The sequence below is a fragment of the Phyllobates terribilis genome, unplaced genomic scaffold (assembly GCF_046119375.1).
Source record: "Phyllobates terribilis strain yellow unplaced genomic scaffold, ASM4611937v1 Scaffold_4__5_contigs__length_816908805, whole genome shotgun sequence".
NCBI lineage: Eukaryota > Metazoa > Chordata > Amphibia > Anura > Dendrobatidae > Phyllobates > Phyllobates terribilis.
The window spans coordinates 209,754,986-209,777,726 of NW_027362764.1; the positions used below are offsets into that span (position 1 = coordinate 209,754,986).

The 22,741-nt window shown below is 43.1% G+C and overlaps 1 protein-coding gene across 3 annotated transcripts in view; it reads right to left on the reverse strand.

The window, feature by feature from the left end:
* Positions 1-22,741, reverse strand: part of TCAIM (T cell activation inhibitor, mitochondrial) — a 117,374-nt gene that overhangs the window by 45,264 nt on the left and 49,369 nt on the right. For all 3 annotated transcript variants that reach the window (XR_012320066.1, XM_073678044.1, XM_073678045.1), the window contains exons 2-4: positions 7,524-7,594; positions 7,102-7,237; positions 1,778-1,931 (exon numbers count right to left, since the gene is read on the reverse strand). Coding sequence is in view for 2 of the 3 variants with exons in the window: in XM_073678044.1 (XP_073534145.1) it covers positions 1,778-1,931; positions 7,102-7,237; positions 7,524-7,552 (319 nt within the window). In the remaining variant the exon portion in view is untranslated. The remainder of the gene's footprint in view (positions 1-1,777; positions 1,932-7,101; positions 7,238-7,523; positions 7,595-22,741) is intronic.

Sequence of the window (22,741 nt, forward strand, 5' to 3'; positions counted from 1 at the left end):
TCTCTGTCCAATGTCTGTGTTCTTTTGCCCATATTAATCTTTTCCTTTTATTAGCCAGTCTCAGATATGGCTTTTTCTTTGCCACTTTGCCCTGAAGGCGAGCATCCCAGAGTCGCCTCTTCACTGTAGACGTTGACACTAGACGTTGACAATGGCGTTTTGCGTGTACTATTTAATGAAGCTGCCAGTTGAGGAGCTGTGAGGCGTCGATTTCTCAAACTAGAGACTAATGTACTTGTCTTGTTGCTCAGTTGTGCAGCGGGGCCTCCCACTTCTCTTTCTACTCTGGTTAGAGCCTGTGTGTTCTCTCCTCTGCAGGGAGTAGTACACACCGTTGTAGGAAATCTTCAGTTTTTTCTTGGCAACTTCTCGCATAGAATAGCCTTCATTTCTAAGAACAAGAATAGACTGTCGAGTTTCACATGAAAGTTCTCTTTTTCTTGCCATTTTGAGAGTTTCATAGAACAAACAAATGTAATGCTCCAGATTCTCAAATAGCTCAATTTTATAGCTTCTCAAATAATAATAATAATAATTTTTATTTATATAGCGCCAACATATTCCGCAGCACTTTACAATTAAGCGGGGACATGTACAAACAATAGATTCAATACAAGGTGAGACAGTTTAACAGTTACATCAGGAGTGAGGTCCCTGCTCGCAAGCTTACATTCTACAAGGAAATGGGGGGACACAATAGGTGGAAAGTGCTTGTTATTTCAGGTCAGGCAATTATAATAAGTCGGGATTATCATATAAAGCTGTATGATCCAGTCATCAGCCTGTATGTTCAAGTGCAATGCTCAATTACCGAGTGCAGTTATCGTGTGCATGGAGGGTGTAGAAACAGATGAACAGTAGGGGGCAGATTCTGAGTAGTATTTAGGAGGGAACAGGGGAAAGTTAGTTTACTGGGTATTTGGGATGGTAAGCTTGTTTAAAGAGATGGGTTTTTAAAGCGCGCTTGAAGACATCGGGGCTAGCCATCAATCGGATCGTCTGGGGTAGAGCATTCCAGAGAACTGGCGCAGCACGAGAGAAGTCTTGGAGACGGAGGTGCGAGGTTCGGATTATGGGGGATGTTAGTCTTAGGTCATTTGTGGAACGGAGGGCACGTGTAGGACGATAGACTGAGATGAGAGAGGAGATATAAGGTGGTGCAGAACTGTGGAGAGCTTTGTGGGTGAGAGCAATGAGTTTATATTGGACCCTCAAATCAGCCAAACCGTTTTCAGCTGGGCTAACATACTTGTGCAAGGGGTTTCTAGGGTTTTTCTAAACATCCATTAGCCTTCTTACACAGTTTGCAAACACAATGTACCATTAAAACACTGGAGTGGTGTTTGTTGGAAATGGGCCTCTATACACCTATGTAGATATTGCAATAAAAACAAGACGTTTGCAGCTAGAATAGTCATTTACCACATTATCAATGTATAGAGTGTATTTCTGATTTATTTAATGTTAGCTTCATTGAAAAAAAATGTGCTTTTCTTTCAAAAATAATGAAATTTCTAAATGACCCCAAACTTTTGAACGGTAGTTTATATGACTTTACTGAATCTTTATATTGGAGAAGCAGGATTATGCCAACTTTGGTTAATTACTGTTATAAATGGAGATGACTGAGCAGTCTTATTCTGGTTACTGTCACAGCGCTTCATTATTACATTATTATTATAGCGCAATTTATTCCATGGCGCTTTTATATAATGAGATGATGGGCTGAACATGTCGTACTTTATACATCCCATCAATGAACTAACAAAGCAAATACCTGATTCCCTTGAGGACGCTTGATCATTTTCAGGGTTCTGTACGGTTCCTCGAACATAAAATGTAAGTTGAGCAGGTTTGTGTGACCCAAGACCAGGTTTTTGGATATTCTCCAGATATCCATTTAACCTCTTTAGTGAGTTTTCATTTACCTCCTATAAAAAGATAAATATGAAAAATGTAACATTAAATGGAATGATGCACCACTTCTTATTTAGGCTATGTTCACAGGCAGCGTTTTTGAAATGTTTTCGGGGGTTTTTTTCGCTGCAAGTTTTATCTGCAGAAAATAAACTGCGTTCTATAGTACCAGCAAAAATGATGAGATTTCATAAAGCTCATGCACACGCTTGTTTTTTCACCAACTGAATTTGAGCACTGTCAATTCTTTAAGTGTTTTTGCCATGTTTTTTACCCCTAGAAAGCAATGAAAAACTGCCTAAGGGGCAGCAAAATGCACTTTTGCGGCAATTTTGGTGAATAAAACTAACTTTATTAAACATGTACTGTAGACAAATCACACATGAATGCAGTGTTTTTACAGCCAAGAAAGGAGGTTTTGGCTTCTAGAAAAATGGGTGCAAAAGCGCTGTGTGTGAACATAGTCTTACTCTAGTGTTTTCAGACATGTACCCTGAAACCTACTTTAATCAATCGCCACAGGATTACACAGATACATTCATAGTGAAACAAGTACTCCTTCCTTCAATTCTATGCATTTTTTTTCAGGACACAAATAACAATTGTGTGTTCCTCATTATCTTCTACAAGCAAATCACTTCTGGTAACATAAAAAAAACAGCACAGGTTTCAGAGAAGTATTTATTATTCGTTTATTTCTTTTTTAAATTAAACATACTAAAAAAAAAAAACAACTACCGATAAGAAGAAAAGTGCTAGGACAAAGTTAAATACAAATGATCTACTGATAAATCTTTATTAATGAATGTTAGAAAAAACAGGGAAAAAGAGAAAAAAATATCGAACATAGTAAATACAGCTATAGAAAGTCAAACAGGGGAAAAGAGCTACCATGAGTTGCAAGATTGCATGAAATGGTGAACAGGCAAAAAGTGTATGCACCTGGATATCCAACTACAGTAAACATGTGTAAAAAATGGTATCGAAATATAGATAAAAGGTAAGTGTCAAGGTGCATATATAGAATAAATATATATATATATGATCACGCAGCAGATATAAAAAAAATGCAAAAATGCATATAATCAGGACATATAATCAAGGAAGTAGGTACAGGCTCACCCACCAACGGCCCTTAATTTTACCTTAGCACTTTTCTTCTCATCGGTTGTTGAATCCTATCAGTGCAAGGATATTTAGCTTGGGGTTACAATCTCCTTTATTTAATTAACAAAAAAAAACTTTCATGGACGGGGGGCTAGGAGAAAGCTGCTTCTTCCCAAAAGAAATACGACTTTAGTTTGAAAATTGCATCTCAAACTAGAACATTTCTGACACAACCTGCTTTGGACCAAGCTGGAGATGTCTGGTTATCATGCGCTGTACAAAACACTAGTAAAAAAACATATACAGTGCACCACAAACACTAAATACTGTCAGTCATAGTGGTGGGCCATGGGACGTAGCACAACTGCAGTCACTGAGACAATGATGACCCATTTTATAACAGAAAATTCCTGACACCTAATATGTGGCCATCTCTCCAACAGCTTAAAGAAGACCTTTGACTACATTATTTAATATAAACCAAGTACCTCCTCCAATTGTTGCTGCTCCACTGAATCTAGTACATGTTATCTTTTCCTTCTTTGCCCCTCTGTTCCAAAGTTATACTCCCCGGTAATACAGATGCAGAGAAAATGATGATAGAAAGCAAACGGCCATAAAGAAGTTCTGTGGCATGCGCCTAGTTCGTTGAAAAATATGCACCTGTGGCACTCCTGCGGGTCCAGTTGCCACAGAGGTACTGCATCTCACCCAGAGGTGTGGTACCCCACTCTCAGGTAAGGACGGAGTACTACCAGGGACCCACACACCCACATCCATTACACTCCACTTCAGTAGGGAAGGGCGAGATTGCTCCTAAGGGAGAGCACAGTCCCTGGTCCCTAGCTGGAGGGTGGAACTAGGTAGAGGAGGTGGGTGGAGGAAGAAGATCAGGGTAGCACATGCAGAAGGAGTATAAGAAGGAATGGAACCATCTAGAAGCAGCCAGTCCTGCTCAGGAGAGAGAGGAGTCGGGCCTAGTCTGAGAGGCCCAGGAGAGAGAGTGAGAGAGGAAGGGAGCAGAGGGAAGGCTCCAGAGACAGAGGGGATCCCAGGGGCATGGTGAGTGCAGGAAGCCACCAGTGCACCCGAATTCACATTGACGTGGAGGGATCAGGCCGCAGAAGGGGACCGGCCCCAGACTAGTGGAGAACAACCAGGCTCAGCTATCAAACCGGATGCTGCAGCATTTCCAAGGTGTTGCAGCCAAAACCCACAATTATATCGCTGAAAAGGTGGCCACATAGGGTCCAGGGGACTGAGAGCAAGTCGCCTGACAAGGCCAGAGGCCACTGGCTTGGGACACTGATTGTGAGGCGCAGGGCAGTAGGGTGAGAGCCAGCGCAGTGAGACAACCAGGAACAGTACATAGAACGGGGTCCCATCCAAGTGCTCCTGAAATACCTGAGAGTTTGCTGGATCACTACCCCGGAGGACACAGGACGACGTGGGTGGTTATAATCTGGAAAGTGTAACCTGAGGAACTTAACAACTGTGAGTAAAACCTGAAGATTGCACCCCACTGTGTCCTTGAATAATTGCTGTGCCATCACCTGCATTACACCTCACCAACAACATCTATCTCATAAAATCACCATCTACTGCCCATGGAGCTTAGCTCTGCCTGTGGAGAGCTGAACCAACTCTGCTGTGTCACCATCAGCTCCAGAGGATCTGCACCGCAGCGACGGCTCCATATAGCCGCATACCACAGGTGGCGTCATGAACATTATCTCTAAAAACTTTATTCCCCTTTTACTTCTTTAATTAATTGACCGCCCGGGGCCATGGACCGGGTCACTGCCACCGTGACATCCCCAGCACCGATCGGCCCGGCTACCGGGTACCCCATGGCCACAGGGGGTGCGTGACACCATTGTTAGAAAAAAGGGGCACAGAAGAAAAAGAAAAAAAACTGTTCTAGAATCAATGGAGCATAATCAAGTTTCAGTTGTAGCATCTAAGCTTTTAGACAAACAGGGGGGTTACCCTGTCACCACATCAGCCTTCAGCAAAACAACTGAGGGGTACAGAAGGGATGTCCACCAGCTGGGTGTCTATAAGGCCCTGTCACAGACAGGACTTAAAGGGATGGTCTGAAGGCAAAATCATTTTCCTTCTAACTCCCTATCTATTTGATACCATAATCTAAGATATTTTCTAATATACTTGCTCTAAAAATTCTCTACCGTTCCCTATCTACACTATCTAATTGCCATTGTATTTTTTTCCCCTACTTCCTTTCTGATGAGGCTTTGTTTGAGAATTTCAGTGCATGCTGGGATACTCAAACAAAGAGTCATTGGTAGGCAGAGGATGCAGTCACTGTCACAGCTTTTCTCCCCTCCCTGAAATGAAGTGGCATCAGTGACACTTATTTCAGGGGCTGGTCCCTGCTCTGTCTCCTGTGCGCTGTCCCCTGTGCGTAGCGTTCACTCTGTTGTTGGCTTAGTAATAAGTCGGCAGCAGAATATCTGGCGTGAAGATGACCAGTGACGCCCCCGCAGGTGACGTCACTGGTCTTTGCTCGGTATTCGGACACATCTCTGGTGCCAGCTTATTACTATTCATCTAAGATGACAACAGAGTGGACAATAGCAGTTAGATAGTGTAGTTAGGGAACAGTAGGGAATTTTCAAAGCAAGTATATTAGAAAATAGCTTAGATTATGGTATCAAATAGATAGGAGGAAACTGATTTCGCCTTCGGACCACCCCTTTAATAGGAGATCAAATACGGGGCTATTTCAGTAGAAGGTATTAGCATCAAGTGATCGCATGTTCAGTTCCACTAGAAATGATGTAAGGCAAGGGTGAGACAATATTACTCCAAAGCAATAAGGGAGACAGATACAATTCTACAAAAAAAAAAACATTTGTTTTACGTTATTTTGGTTTTATATGTAACTAAATTGGTTGTACTTATTTTTTCTGAAAGTTATTTGTTATGAAAAAAAAACCCTAAAAACAAACAAACAAAAAGCTATTTTGAATGTGCTATTTTGTAGACACTGTAAGGTTGTTTGTTCATTAAGGCTAGTGAGGACCACATAATTGATATTTAAGCCCAGCAACACAGGATCATAGTGTAATTTCTTTTTCCATGACCCTAAGGCCACGTTCACACATTGAGTATTTGGTCAGTTTTTTACCTCAGTATTAGTAAGCCAAAACCAGGAGTGGAACAGAGGAAAAGTATAGTAGAAATACATCACCACTTCTGTATTTATCACCCACTCCTGGTTTTGGCTTACAAATACTGAGGTAAAAGACTCACCAAATACTCAACGTGTGAACGTGGCCTTAAGGAGAATTCCCAGGGTGCAGATTTTGTTGTAAACAGTTCTGAAACTGGCCCACTCATCTGAAACAACCCCAATCAAATATACGGAATCGATTTTCAGTCACAAAAATTCTGCAACAAAATCATTTGTCAGTGCCATAAATGGGTTATATTGGTTATTGATGGGGGATAATTTATTGATGAAAGCGTGTAAATCCAGCAAAGGGTACCGTAAAAAATTCTTCTTTATTTAAAGTCCATTAAAATCCACAAATATCAATAACCGCAGACGCGTTTCTAACTGATGTCCTTATTCATTGCATACCATTTGTGGATTTTATTGGACTTTAAATAAAGAAGAATTTTTTATTGGACCCTTTGCTGGATTTACATGTTTTCTTCATGGTGGAACCTTGCAATACTACAAGATCGTCTGTGCACTAGGGATCCATTTATCCATGTGTGAGCTGATTTTCTGTGGACCCTGATGGGTCTCACACTACTTTCTCCATAATTTATTGATCACTCGAGATTTGACAACTGGGTCCCGTTAAGATCCCAAGAACTAAACAGCTCCTTTTGAATGGAGCAAAGTTAAAGCATGTCCTAAAGAAAATGAATGGATCAAAAGGTGCACATTAATAGAGAGTAAGGATTGGATCAACATTCCTTAACACTTACTTTCTCAGAAATCTAATTCTCCTTTTGATAAAAATAAAAGATGTATAGGAGCGCAGTTCTCCAGATTACACATTACCATAGAGAAACCTAATGGTTGTGTGAAATAAAACTTACTCTTTCCCTTGGGTGCTGACCAAAGAAATCCGGGTGCACAGCAAAATAGAATGGCCTTAAGGCATTGACAGCATCAGCACCAGACAGGGACCTGGCGTGGACCAGATGAATATACAGGAGCTTACCCCAACAAAGCCTAAAAAAAAAATACATGTGCATGAATAAATAATTAGATTCAACAGTTATCCCTTTAAGGTCTATTTACACGGCCCAAAAACTGTTATGGTCTTCCATTTTCTTATTGATCTTGATCAACAGCTCAATAAAAATCATAGCTAGTAGTTGCGGGGACTGAAGGGAAAGGTTTATATTTATTGGGAGTGCTTATTCCGGGAGTCACCTTCAGGTCAGTGATGTGTCACTAGATGTGAGTCTCCACAGTTGTATGGAATATGAATTATTCAGATCAGCTTTCAACTTACCGCTTTGTAGCTCTGCAGCAGGCAAACATGTCACTTTTGAGTGTGAAATCCAGAAGAAATCAAAGGAGAGCCTGAAACAGATAAAAGAATTACAAAGTTCAGTTCACATTCATATACTTTATTTTACAGGGCATAACTGGGTAAGACGCAAAATTAAAAAAAATAAATGTAAAAGGTTTTAATTATACCTCTCCCTTTAGGCTCACTTATTTTAAAAGAATGTAAATAAAAATAAGAAAATCTAAAATATAGTTTTTTTTCCAGTGTTGCAGATTGTAACAGATTTTGGAACATGACTATCTAAAAAATAAATGACAGGATGATTATCTCTTTAATAAGAAATTGGATCGCAGATATGAAGGTATCATTTTATTCAGATTCTTATGACCTACATGCCCATATAGACGGATTAGGAGGGTTTATCCTACTGAGAGATTTCCTTTAAATGTGTATTACAGCACAGTGGCTAGCACTGTTATTTGCAGCGTTGGGGTCCTGGGTTCAAATCCCACCAAGGACAACATCTGCAAGAAGTTTGCATGTTCTCCCCATATCTGTGTGGGTTTCCTGCCACACTACAACTACATACTAATGGGGAATTTATATAAAACAACTTGCGCTAGCGTATAGGGTATGTGGCAAGAAATAACAATGAAGATGTTAAAATTGTCCAATTTTATTAAATACGTAGGTTACAAGAAGTTAAAAATCATTGTTTTTAAAGGTGGCTAGTAGGCTAAAAGCAATGGGAGGAGAGAAGATAGTCAGGATGGGAGCCCTAGAAGTTTTTCCTGGTTGAGAAACACCCCATGAACACGCGTATTAATGAACACCTACGGAAAATCACCAACAAGTTTGACGGACACCCACTTTCAAAACACTATGCTGAAAAACATGGGGGTTCCATAGCAGGTACTGTGGTGACAGCTATACAAAAAGTGCCAAAACAATGGCGGAAAGGTGACTGCCTGAAACAAATGTCTCAGGTTGAGAGTAAATGGATCTTTATGTTTGACTCTCTAAAACCTAGAGGTTTGAACTCAGAAATCAAACTATTTGCGTTTAATGAAGATTGACAGCTGCTACCTGTCATTAGAGCAGCAGTTTCTTTTCCTGTTGACAGGGCAGGACTACTGGTGTCATGCTGATTTACGCCGACATGCTGATTTATGCAGTGTATAGTGCTGAGCTGCCTGCACTGAGGTTAACAAGTTCAAACAGCTGAAGATCAGCTGAGAGCTCCGTTGCCCTCACTTACGACAACGGTGCTGCATGAGAATTTTCCCACGCAACACTGATGCAGTAAGTGAGGTCACAGGAGCTCTCAGCTGATCTTCAGCTGTTTGAACTCAAGTGACTTCACTCCCGGCAGCTCAGCTATTTCTACAACAGTCACATCAGTGATTGCTGATGTGGCTGCTGTAGAAGTGACCCAGATCGTCGTGGGACACTGTGGATTACATCATGACGGCGGACAGGTGAGGGATACTGTTGTTTTTAATTTTTGGTTTCTTACAGGAGACAAGGGCTTCGGGGATTGGGCGTTAGGCAAGTAAACAGTGTTTTTATTTTTAAATAAATGATTAAAACCGTGTGCAATTTTATTTAAATAACATACTTTATTCTGGCCATGTCTTTATTTAAAAAACCTTACTACGGGGTTAGGAATGGGGGCGTCTTATAGATGCCCTCCATTACTAACCTGGGCTTCATGTCAGCCGCCAATACAAGAGGCTGACATGAACCCCAACCCTATTACTCCACTTGCCACAGCTGCTTAGATTTTATAGGGGGACCCTATGTCAATTTTTTTCTGGAGTCCCCCTGTAATCTAGCCAGTAAAGGATAAGCAAATAGCTGTGGGCTGTTATTAATAGCCAGGAAAATTTTTGGCTAATGGCCCGTTCCCCGGCTAGTAATATCAGCCCTGTCACGGGTGTGTCAGAGGTGACAGACAGTCACCCTGTAGTGGTTTGCAGGAGATCTCCACGTTTGGCAATGCAGACAGCTGCCTAGATAGGAGGCTGTGTTTAGGACCCCGCGACTACCTCCCTTTAGTCTGGGTGTATATATACCTGGTGTTTCTAGGTGGGCGTCGCCGATTATACTCATTTCTACTTGGAACTTGGCTGAAGCAGCACCACGTCCTCTCTGGAGACTTGAGGACGTGTGCCCTGTTGGAGTTCTTCTAAAACGGAGTTGTTGTTCCCCTGTGTTGTCTTTCCCTTTTGTCTTTAGAGTGCTAGTGGAGGTTGACTAGTGCTCATCTCCTTCCACCCCCAGCTATAGCCTTACGCCAGGGATAGTAGGGCGAGGCACGTGATCGGCGACAGCTGCGGAGTCTGTATAGGGACGTTAGGGGGAGACAGGGTGACGCTAGTACAGATTAGGAGGCCACCTCTCCCCCCTTTCCCTTGTGTCTGGGCTCCCTTTCCCCTCTGTGTTGCACTCACACCTGGCGTGACTCGCTGTGTTGCACTCACACCTGGCGTCACAAGCACCCAGTGGTTGGCTTTCCCTCTGCTGGTTATGAAAATGATGTGGGAGCCCACGCCATTTTTTTAAAAATTTTAGGCTATGTGCCCACGATTCAGACGTAGCAGTGCTTTGTACGCAGCATATTTTCACTGCGTAAAAAACGCTGCTTTATATTGAACACAGGTAAATCCGCATGTGTTCACTGAACCATGTGGATTTACCGCATTCAATACATTCTAGTGGTCAAATTTCTGTTGCGGAGACTAGCGACTCCGCAAGTGAATTTGACATGCTGCGGTCCTGAAAGACGAGCGGCATGTCAGTGTCCACGGGTGATCCGCAGCCTCAGATGCATGCATAGTGGACATGGGATTTCTAGAAATACCATCCACTATACTGCAACATCTGCCCGATGCAATACCCGGGTGAGTAATGAAGCAGTTTGACTGCATCCAATCAGTGATGCTGGCCGGGAGGGGTGGGTGGGATTATGGGCGGGGGAAGGTGTGAATATTCATTTGGTATTTACATATGCTTGACTTGCCAGAAGTGCATGTAAATGCAAAATTAATATTCACCTCTTCCCCCACCCACAATCCCACCCACCAATCCTGACCGGCGTCACTGATTCAGTCAGACTGCTGAGTTACTCGCCCAAGGATCGCATGGCAATCCTCAGACTAGCTGTCTGCTCTCCTGACATGAGCGTGACAACATGAATTTCTATGCAGCTGTCACTCTCAGGTCAGGAGAGCAGATGGGCAGTCCGAGGATTGCGATGCAATAAAACATAGGATAGCAGTCAGCAGTGTTAAACGCCAGTGTAAGCGTACCCTCACAAGGAATAGAACAAGAAAATGGACAAAAATTGTTACCCAGTTTCTTCTGAGCATGCTGATACCCCATATATGGTCAGAAACTTCTGTTTGGACAAATGGCAGGGCTCGGAAGGGAAGGAGCACTATATCAATTTTGAAACACAAATTTGGCTGAAATTGCAGGCGCCATGTTGTATGTGCAGGGTTCCTAAGGTGCCTAAACAGCATAAATCCCCAATAAGTGACTCCATTTTGGAAACTACACCCTTTAGGGATTTTATCTAGGGGAATATTGAGCATTTTTAACCCATATGTACTACACAGATTTTGATAGCATTAGGTTGTAATAGTTAAAATTTTCATTTTTAAAATTTTTATTTTTTTCACAAAAATGTTGCTTTATACACAAATGTTTCACTTTTGCAAGCGGAAACACGAAAAAGTGGACACCACAATTTGTTTACCACTTTCTTCTGAGCACAACGATACCCCACATGTAGTCAAAAAGTTCTGTTTGGACACATGGCAGGACTCAGAAGGGAATAGGTGACATTTGGTATTTGGAATATAAATTTGGCTGGAATAGATTGCAGACACCATGTCTCATTTGCAGAGCCCCTGAGGTACCAAATCAGCAAAAACACCCATAAGTGACCCCATTTTGGAAACTAGACCCATCAAGGAATTAATCTATCGCTGTGTTGAGCATGATGAAACCATAGGTACTTCACAGAACTTTTAAAATATAGATGTGAAAACAGAAATACATTTTTTTCCCGCTAAAATGTTGTGTTTTAGCCTCAAATTTGTAATTTTTACAATGGATAATAGGAGACATCAGACCACATAATTTGTTACGCAATTTCTCCTAAATGCGATACTACCCCATAGATCGTAAAAAAAACTGCTGTGACACATGGCAGAGCTCAGAAATTTTTGGAGCGTAAATTTGTCTGGAATAGATTGTGAATGCCACGTCGCATTTCTTGACCCCCTGACATGCCCAAACATCAGAACCCCCACCCCCAAAAGTGACCCCATTTAGGAAACTAGACCCCTCAATGAAATGTAGTGGTGTACTGAGCATTTTTAACCTACAGGTGATTCACAAAACTTTCTAACTTTATTTAGATGCAAAAAAAAAAAAAAATTACTTTTTCCACTAAAATACTGTTTTAGCACCAAATTTATAATTTGCACGAAGAGTAATAGAAGAACATGGACCACACTGTTTGTTATGCAATTTTTCCAGAACAAAGCGATACCTTATCTGTGGTTGTACACTATTATTTGAGCACACAGCAGAAATCGGATGGGAAGGAGCGCTACTTGGCTTTTAGAACGCAGATTCCGTTTGAATAAATTGTGGGTGCCATTAGCAGAGCCCCTGAGGTGCCAGATCAGCAAAAATCCCCTAAGGTGACCCCATATTAAAAACTTCACTGCTTAAGGAATTAATCTAGGTTTGTAGTGAGTATTTTGAACTCACAGGTGCCTCACAGAATTTTCTAACATTGGGACGTGGAAATATAACATGTTAGTGTTAAAAATGTAATTTATTTGCTGCAAATTTGTCAGTTACACAAGGGTTAATAGGTGAAGCTGAACCCCATAATTGATTGCGCAATTTCTCTCGAACTCGGTGATGCCCATATGTCATCGGAAACTACTGTTAGGCCACAAGTCAGGGCTGAGAAGGAAGGAGCGCTATTTTGCAGCACAGATTTTGCTATAATAGTTTGCGAGCGACATTTGCGGAGACCTTAAGGTGCCAGAACAGCAGAAAAAAAACAAAAGTGACCCCATTGTAGAAATTCCACCTCTCAATTAATTAATTCATGGCAGTGACTATTTTGTAACATCTATTTTGTATATCATGCTTTATTCTGGCGAACTGCAAATATACCAGTGCCCACACATTGAGCCCCTGTACAGTGAAATACTCCAGTACATTGTGCTTGTGCTTCAGGAGATATGCACCCCATAAATTATTTATTGGGCGCTCCCCACTACAATAATGCCAAACATGTGGCAGCTTACTGTGGTTTAGACACAGTGGGGCTCAGAATGAATGGGGCTTTTTGATTTGGGAGCGCTGATTTCACAGGATTTTATTTGAAGGGGTGGAAGGGTGGTAGCCATGTAGCTTTTCTAGAGTCTTTGTTCTACCAGTAACGTTGGAACTCCTATATTTCCTGTGACAGATGATGAACCTAAGTGGGGTCTGGTTTTGTGCAGAAGAAGTGGGGTACATAACATTTTTTGAGTATAAGGCTCGGATCACATTCTTGTGTTCTAGGCTGAGCACATTACATTGGGGTTTCCGTATAAATCCCACAAAAATGTGATTCAGACGAAACACCCAACAGAACCACTCTGTCAGGTAATTGCAATGGACAATGGGCACCTACTCTGTCCCTCAAGCTACTGGAACTCTAGGCTATCCCTGTCCCCCAGGTTACCCCAGATGGTGGAGGCGCCGGGGTCTCATACCTTGCTATGCTTTTATATAAACTCTTTTCTGTTCCCTCCCCCACCCAGGGAGGTATGGGACAGAAGTGTATAGAATAACACAAACCAGACAGACAGGGGTAAACAGACGGGGATAAAATAAAACTGCAATCATATAAATACACTCACAAAACAACCGAGTGGGAATCAGGAGAGGAATAGGAGGGATAAACCAAATGGGTATAAAATAGGGAGATAAACACACAAACCAACTCCATGCAGAAATCTCCTGAAAAACACTCCAACCGCCTACTCCAAACACTGAACTTCTCCTTCAACTCCAAATCAGGTAGTGGTAAACTATCACTGGCAACTCCCAAGTGCAAATGGTGAGCAAATATACCAAAGGGAAGTGGCCAACACAGAACAGCTGAGACAATTCAGTATGGAGAGCTCCAGGAGATAAAGAAAACGGATTAACCCTTCCAATAACAGATCAAGGAAAACCTGCACTGCCCATAGGAAGGTGAAGCAGCTCTAATCAGTGCAGGGGTTCATGTAACCAGACGCCTCAATCTTATGGCCCCTCTCTGTCACAGTATCCCTTTGACACACTCTAATGAGGCAGATGGAGACACTTCGGAGTCTGTTTGGCGTCTGCTCCGGTGGTGTCCATATTTTTAGGCTTAGTGGAAAGCGCAGGATAAAAAGACAGCAGTACAAGAATAGTTCTTATTTTTGCGCGGTTCATCGTGCGGTGTAAGTGATAAAATAGCTTTATTCTTTGAGTCGGTGCGATTACAGCGACACCAGATTTATATTGTTTTTTTTTTAGGTTTTCCTGCTATCACACAGTAAAAATACTTTTTTATAAAAAAATATATTTTTTGTCACCATATTCGGAGAGCTGTAATTTTTTTATCTTTTGGCAAACAGAGCTGCAAGTGAGCTAATTTTTTGCACGATAAGATGTTTTTGGTACGATTTTGGGACACAATGTTTTTTGTTTGCTTTTTATTCAGATTTTTCAGACACAAAATGAAAAAAAAAACAAATTCAGTTATTGTTATATATATTTTCTTTTGGGCGGTTCACCGTGTGGTAAAAGTGATAAGACCAATTTGTTCGAAGGGTCAGTACGATTACAGCGATAGCAGATTTGTATCTTTTTTATGCTACTATTACAGACTAAAAACAATATTTTACAAAAATTAATTTGTTTTTGCATCGCCATATTCTGAGAGCTGTAACTTTTTTATTTTACAAAAAAAAATCACATGAATACCATGCAAAAATTTCAAGTATGGTTGATCAGATGAATGATAAAATGTGCAATACAATTATAACAATATAAAAATTATTTATGCTGACAAAAGTATAACTCAATAAATAATAATTAATGTATAATATACCTATTATTGTAGAGAGAGACCATAGTGATGAAAAAAAAAAAATCACAATTGATAAAGTTAATTTACCATAAATAGAACCTGAGGATAAGAAAAGGTTTAGAGAAATTTCCATTTGATAGAAAAGAGAGCTGAACATTGCTATTAATTATGGCGGACACCAAGGAAAACATTAAAATGACTCTTGATTCAAAGCAGAGCTATAAATATACCTTAAAATCCTCACAATCACCCTGGGTTACAACGTGTTTCCTCAGACAGGGTAAATAGATGGACAGGGACACATCACCAGTGAAGGTTAGCTGAACATACTGTAATGTATCAGAGAGGTGTCAGTCAAAATCATGGTGCATGCTCAGCTAACTCAGCCATTTGGAAGGGAATTTCAACCCTCTGCAACACCTGTGTTACAGAGGGTTATAGTACTCACCGCCCTGGCTGTTCTTCTGCTTCCGCCACGGGCACGGCTCCTGTGCATCAGGGTCGGCCTCACAGGTCCTCTGGCAGCACGCTTAGAGCGCACGCATGCGTGCAGTTCTTGTATTTTAAAGATACCGTGTGCGCACTCCTATTGTGCGTAGCCAGGATCAAAATTAGGGGGGGGGGGGGCAGAACCTCATACTGCACACCTCAGCTGCTGCAGAACCTCATACTGCACACCCCTACACTTGAAAATAAAGCCTGCACCTTAAGAAGATGTGGTGAATGCAGTCTATTTATTCCAACTATCAATTGATGTTGATGTGTTACTGAAGACGAGCAATGCCTGTCCTGGGTGTCCTTTTGGGCAGCTATGAGGTGTACCTGACTGGTGCTAAAAAAAAAGGAGTGTTAAGGCCCCGTCACACATAACGAGATCGCTAGCGAGATCGCTGATGAGTCACGTTTTGGTGACACAATAGCGATCTCGCTAGCGATCTCGTTATGTCTGACAGGTAGCAACGATCAGGCCCCTGCTGTGAGATCGCTGATCGTTACAAAGCTTCCTGGACCATTCCTGGGTCGTTGCACTCCCGCTGGGCAGTGTGCATCGCTGTATTTGACACCTTGTCAATGACCTCGCTAGCGATTCAGAACTGAGACACATTGAGGTGCATAAATTGGACTTTTCTGCGTTCATCGTCCCTGATTGGTGGTCGCTACTGCGTCCTTGTTTTTTCAGATCCCACCAGCGTTCTCCGGCTGTGACTCCACTTTGAACAAATCAGACATCTTTAGCGAAGTAGGTATTGTTTGGGGTCTCAAATGAGTTTCCATTTTTAATTCATTTATAGGACATCTACCAATTATCTGCTATCATTGCTCTTCAGGGAGGGAGGGCTTGGCTTCAATAGCGATCTCGTTAGCGATCTCGTTATGTGTGACGGGGCACCAGGACCGTTAAAATACTGGCAGCAGTTGTCGCGGCAGGTCTTCGCATCATGGGTGTTTCTGTCATGTCCCACTGGTTGAAGGCCTGCAATTGCAGGATCGTTTGCACGCTATTCACCGAGCTCCACTTCCCCATTGGCTCGGTCCACAGAGTCCACAAAGCCAGGCGGACAGTACGTAATTGCATCACGTCGACGAAGAAAGTTTTGAAGCGTGCAACAGGCCAAAAGAACAGAGTCTATTGATTTAAGCTTCATGTTAATTGGCGTATGAAAAACTCTGAAGCGGTTGGCTACGACAGCGTGTCAGAAAACGTGCTGTGTGGGTGTGTGTGCACGAGACCCCTAAAATATCTGCCCATGCAAAAGCATATATATACAGATAGAAGCCAAGATTGAATCTCCTCTGAAGAGCGGCATCATGGGCTCCTCAAAACGACTGTCAAATGATCTGAAAACAAAGATTATTTAACATAGTTGTTCAGGGGAAGGATACAAAAAGCTGTCTCAGAGATTTAACCTGTCAGTTTCCACTGTGAGGAACATAGTAAGGAAATGGAAGAACACAGGGACAGTTCTTGTTAAGGCCAGAAGTGGCAGGCCAAGAAAAACATCAGAAAGGCAGAGAAGAAGAATGGTGAGATCAGTCAAAGACCATCCTCAGACCACCTCCAGAGAGCTGCAGCATCAACTTGCTGCAGATGGTGTCATCGGTCAAGTATACAACGCACTTTGCACAAGGAGAAGCTGTATGGGAGAGTGATGTGAAAGAAGCCGTTTCTGCAAGCACGCCACAAACAGAGTCGGCTGAGGTATGCAAAAGCACATTTGGAGAAGCCAATTTCTTTTTGGAAGAAGGTCCTGTGGATTGATGAAACCAAGATTGAGTTGTTTGGTCATGCAAAAAGGCGTTATGCATGGCAGCAAAAAAACACAGAATTTCCAAGAAAAACACTTGCTACCCACAGTACAATTTGGTGGAGGTTCCATCATGCTTTGGGGTTGTGTGGCCAATGCCGACACCGGGAATCTTGTTAAAGTTGAGGGACGCATGGATTCCACTCAGTATCAGCAGATTCTTGACAATAATGTTCAAGAATCAGTGATAAAGTTGAAGTTACGCAGGGGATGGATCTTTCAGCAAGACAATGATCCAAAACACCGCTCCAAATCTGCTCAGGCATTCATGCAGAGGAACAATTACAATGTTCTGGAATGGCCATCCCAGTCCCCAGACCTGAATATCATTGAACATCTGTGGGATCATTTGAAGAGGGCTGTCCATTCTCGGCGACCATCAAACTTTACTGAACTGGAATTGTTTTGTAAAGAGGAATGGTCAAAAATACCTTCATCCAGCGACTAGAGGCTGTTATTTTTGCAAAAGGAGGATCTACTAAATATCAATGTCACTTTTCTGGTGAGGTGCCCATACTTATGCACCTGTCAAATTTTGTTTGAATGCAGATTGCACATTTTCTGTTAGTACAATAAACCTCATTTCAAGGCAGAAACATTACTGTGTCCAACAGTTATTACATATATCAAACTGCAATAGCTGTTGCAAAAACACCAATTTTTATAAAACATTAAGCTTAAGATTAATAGGGTTGCCCAAACTTTTTCATATAACTGTAGATGATAGCCATATGGATGGATAGCTGGAGGGATAGATGAAAGGATGGATAGATAGATAGAGGGATGGATGGATAGATAGAGGGATAAATGAAAGGATAGATGGAAGGATGGATAGATAGATAGATGAATACATGGAGGGATAGATAGTGTGTGATAGACAGATGACAGCTACAGACAGCAAATAGTACATTGCACATATCGCACATATAGTTCACACATTGTACAGAGAGCACATAATAATCACCTACAATATTAGCATTAGTTACCTTCCTCTGACAGAGATGAGCAGTAGTACTTTCACTTTCTCCAGCTCGGGGCCCAGGAATCGGATCCTGTGCAGGGCAGGCACCCCTCCCACTCCTCTCTCTGGTGAAGACGGCACAAGAAAGGACAGAGGAGGGGAGATTGCCCCATGCAGTCTGGACCCGATACAGGACGGGAGCACTGCAGCATACAAGTGAGTTTTGATAGGCGCGTGCCCCTGCTTCTAGGGGGGGGGCAGCTTCCCCCCCAGCCCCTTGCTGGCTACGGCCATGATTCACACACAGCGTTTTTGCGGATCTGTTTTTTGCAGTAAAATGCAGTGACTCTGGGCATCCCAGCAAAGTCAATGGGTTTCAAGATATGACATTCAGACGCATCGTTTTGTGAGGATCCGTTTTTGGGCTCAAAAACGGATCCTCACAAAGAATGAGCATGTCAGTTTGTGCGGCGTTTTTCTAATCTGCTTTTGCTATTGAAAACATTATCTATGAGCTCAAAAACCTTTCAGGTGATGCGGTTTTTTAAAAAGCTGATCTGCTTTTGCAGCTGAAAAACGTATCCTCAAAAAAAGCAGCAAAAACGCTGTGTGTGAATGTAGCCTTAGATCAGAAATAGAACAGCCATTTATAGGACATTTCATAACTTTCCAAAATTCCTATGAAAAAATATTCAGCACATTCTGCATTGAACTACTGTACCCAATTTATTATATATTTTAGGAGTCGGGGGGTCGGTCCATTTTATACCGACTCCACCAAAATGAGCACCGACTCCGACTCCACAGCCCTGCGGCCGTGGGGTCAGCTGCCACGGTACTACGATCTGTCCTTGAGTAGCACCTGGCGTCCACCTGGGCCCACATCTAACCCCACCATCAGGGGCTCTAGTGAAAACTCAGGTAGGCACTTAATTATGCCCCTCCAGACTCTCCCCAGTCCATGGCACAGTGGGTCCATGATCCAAAAGGGTGACAGTTTGCTCAGGCCATAGACCCTGCTGATCCCAAAACCTCTCCACTCTCTGAGTTATTCCAAGAGATGTCCCGGCAACGTGATCAGCAGGACAAAATTCTGTCCTATCTGCGGACAGTGAATACTCGTTTGGACGCGACGATGTCGGTCGCTCCAGTCCAAGTTGCAGCAGTCATGGCAGTTACTACTCAGCCTGAAATTCATGCTTTAGGACATGCTCTCTGTCTGCCTGCCAAATTTCGACGGGAACCTCAAGCAATGCTGTGCGTTTAGTAACCAGTGTACCCTGCACTATGAACTGCTGGTCCACCAGTTCCCCTCGGATCAAGTTAAAATTGCGTTTTTGATGTCTCATTTAGGAGGAGAGGCCCTGGCATGGCTCAATCCCCTATGGGGAAGGAGAGATCCAGTGAGCTCAGATTTGCAGGTTTTCCTGGAGGTATTTTGAAAGGTCTCAGAAGAGCCGGGCCGTGTCACTTCTGCAGCATCTTCCCTCCTCAGGCGGCGTCAGGTTCATCTTCCCTTCTCAGGCTGCGTCAGGTTAGTCTGACTGTAGGCCAATATGCAGTCCAGTTCCGCACTCTGTTTTCCGAACTTGGCTGGAATAATTAAGCACTGGTGGCGGTATTCTGGTAGGGATTATCCGGAAGAATTAAAGATGAACTGGCCAGTCAAGATATTCCTGCCACATTGGATGACCTAATTTCCTTGACCATCCGTATCGACCTCAGGTTTCAGGAACGTTCTAGAGAGTCACACGTGAAAAGAAACCGCTTCGTCTGATCGGTATGTGTTCCAAGAAGTTGGGATACTCCAAAGCTTAGGGTCGGTAGGAGAGCCCTCCCTGAGCGAAAGTGAATCCTCTCCACCTGTCACGGGTGTATCAAGTGTGACAGACAGTCGCTCTGGATCTAGCTGTAGAAGGTCACTGCGCTTGGCATTGCAGATGCCTTCTTGATCTTCTAATTTCTGTAGTGTAGTGATATCCTTCTCCCTTTAAGACCCAGCAGCGACCTCCACCTTCTGCTGCTAATCGACACACCCTTGCTGGGTAGTTAAATACTCCGTGTCTCCAGAGAGTCGCCGGTTATAGTTCTATGCTCCTCCGCCCATGCCTAGAGTACTAATAGTAAACTAGATTCTTCTTGGACTTCCCTTGGAGGACAGTTGGTGTTATCTCTCTGGTGTCTTCTCAAGCTAAGTGTATCCTCTTTGTTTACCTTGTTGTCTTTAGTTACAGTGGGGCCTGACTAGTGTTCACCCCGTCCCCTCCCTACCTAGGGCCTAGCTCTTGGGACATTCAGGGATTAGGTTTCCTGCTCGCCGACAGGTGCGGAACCTATTTAGGGACGATAGGGTAGTTAGGGTGATATTAGATCTGCCTAGGGATCTCCACTCGCCCTTTCCCTATTTGTTGGGCTCCCTTCCCCCCTCATCCTGTTGTTGTACACTTGTTCCTTCCCTCACCTTGCATGACATTATCATAGAATCATAGAATGGTAGAGTTGGAGGGGACCTCCTTGGTCATCTGGTCCAACCCCCTGCTCAAAGCAGGATTCACTAGATCATCTCAGACAGATGTCTGTCCAGCCTCTGTTTGAAGACGTCCATTGAAGGGGAACTCACCACCGCTCGTGGCAGCCTGTTCCACTCATTAATCACCCTAACTGTCAAAAAGTTTTTTCTAATATCTAATCTGTGTCTCCTCCCATTTAGTTTCATCCCATTGCTTCTAGTCTTTCCTTGTGCAAATGAGAATAAAGATGATCCTTCTACAATGTGACAGCCCTTGACATATTTGTAGACAGCTATTAAGTCTCCTCTCAGTCTTCTTTTTTGCAAGCTAAACATTCCCAAATCCTGCAACCGTTCCTCATAGGACATAGGACAACCGTTCCTCATTATCACAAGCCATACATAAAAAAAAAAAAACTGATAGTTTTTTTTTTCTGTGTGTTTTTTTTTTCCTCTCTCCCTTGGATCATAAATCTCGTTGCAATGCTGGCAGAGCAACTGCACAGGCTGTCACTGACCTTCGCTCTGAAGTTCAGCAGCTATGGTAGTGGCTGCAGACTCCTAATGTTGGGGACTCTGCGGGTAGTCCGGTCCAGCTTGAACCCCGGACAGGTTTTCAGGAGGTAGGGACATGTTTTTTGTATTCAAAGAAGCTTTCAAATTATATTTTACACTTTGTCTTTACTCCTCTGGAGATGAGGAGCAGCGTGCGGGGATTGTGATCTCAATGTTGCATGGAGAGCCTCAATCCTGGGGTCTTTGCCACAGGGTTCTGTTTTTCTCCAGTCAGTAGAGGGGTTTTTCAGTGCTCTAGCCCTCATCTATGATGATCCTGACTCAATCTCCTTGGCCAAGTCCAGGCTGCCTCACCTTCAGCAGGGGAATCGGTCAGTGGAGACGTATAGCTCCGAATTCCGTAGATGGGCAACTGATACCAAATGGAATGACCTGGCTCTTAGAAGCCAATTTTGTCAAGGCCTTACTGAAAGGTTGAAAGATGCCTTGGCAGTGTATGAAACCCCGAAGTCCTTGGAGGCTGCCATGTCATTGGCTATAAGTGTTGATAGATGCCTTCGGGATAGGTGGGTGAGACCACCTTCTCCGGAGCCCTCTTTTCGGGGTAATACCCCTTTGCCGTGGGGGTGGTCTGGGGTTGAACCAGTACTTGTGGAGTTGAATGAACCCATGCAATTAGGGGGTGCCTCTGTGTCGTATGTTTCCCCTGAGATCCGCAAGAAAAAGGGCATGGTTTTTTTTGTGGAAAAAAGGGACATTTTATTGGGGTCTGTACCTCGATTTCTAAGCAAAAAGAAACTCGATTAACCCTTGGCAGTCTGGAGTTGGATAATCAGGGGGTGTAGTCAGGGTGATATTAGATCTGCCTAGGGGTCTCCACTCCCCCTTTCCTTAGTTGTTGGGCTCCCATCCCCCTCTTCCCGTCGTTGTCCACTTGTTCCTTCCCTCACCTTGCGTGACACCATCGGTTCTGACCATATCCATATCTTGTGGAGGCTCACGTTTCGTTGAAACAGCTTACCAAGATTCCAGTGCAACTGGAAATTTCATGCAGCAAGAAGTGGTACAGCGGTACCAAATTCCTGTCCGACACATTGAGAATCCTTGGTTGGTGTCATTAGTCGATGGAAGAATCCTGTCCAAAGCCGTCCATATGGTCACCGAGGAGGTAGAGCTTCGTATGGGAATCCTACACACAGAGAAGATTGCCTTCCATGTGCTTCCTGGGATGTTGCATCCACCTCTTCTAGGCCTTCCGTGGCTAAGTGTTCATGAATCCGTTCTAGACTGGAGATCTCGAAAAGTACTCCAAGAGGACAATCTTGCCATGACAAATGTTTGATTCCTGTGCATCTAGCTGGTGACGCCATCCAGTCAGGTATGCCGGCTGCTTGCTGGTCATACGCAGATGTCTTAGACAAAAAACAAGCGGAGACTTTACCCCCACATCGACTGTACAATTGTCCCATTTATTTGCTCCCAGGATCCTCACCCCCTCAAGGTCATATCTATCCTTTTTCGGAACCGGAGACCCTAGCCATGTCTATATATGTAAAGAAGAATCTGGCTAGGGGATTCATCTGAAAGTCTGCTTCTCCGGCTGGAGGTGGCTTCTTTTCCGTAAAAAAGAAAGATGGTACTCTTCAACCGTGTATCGATTATAGAGGGCTCAACCAGATCACAATCAAAAACAAATATCCACTGCCTCTGATTCCGCAATAGTTTGATCATTTAAGAGGTGCCAGGATCTTCTTCAAGTTGGATCTGAGAGGAGCATACACCAAGGAG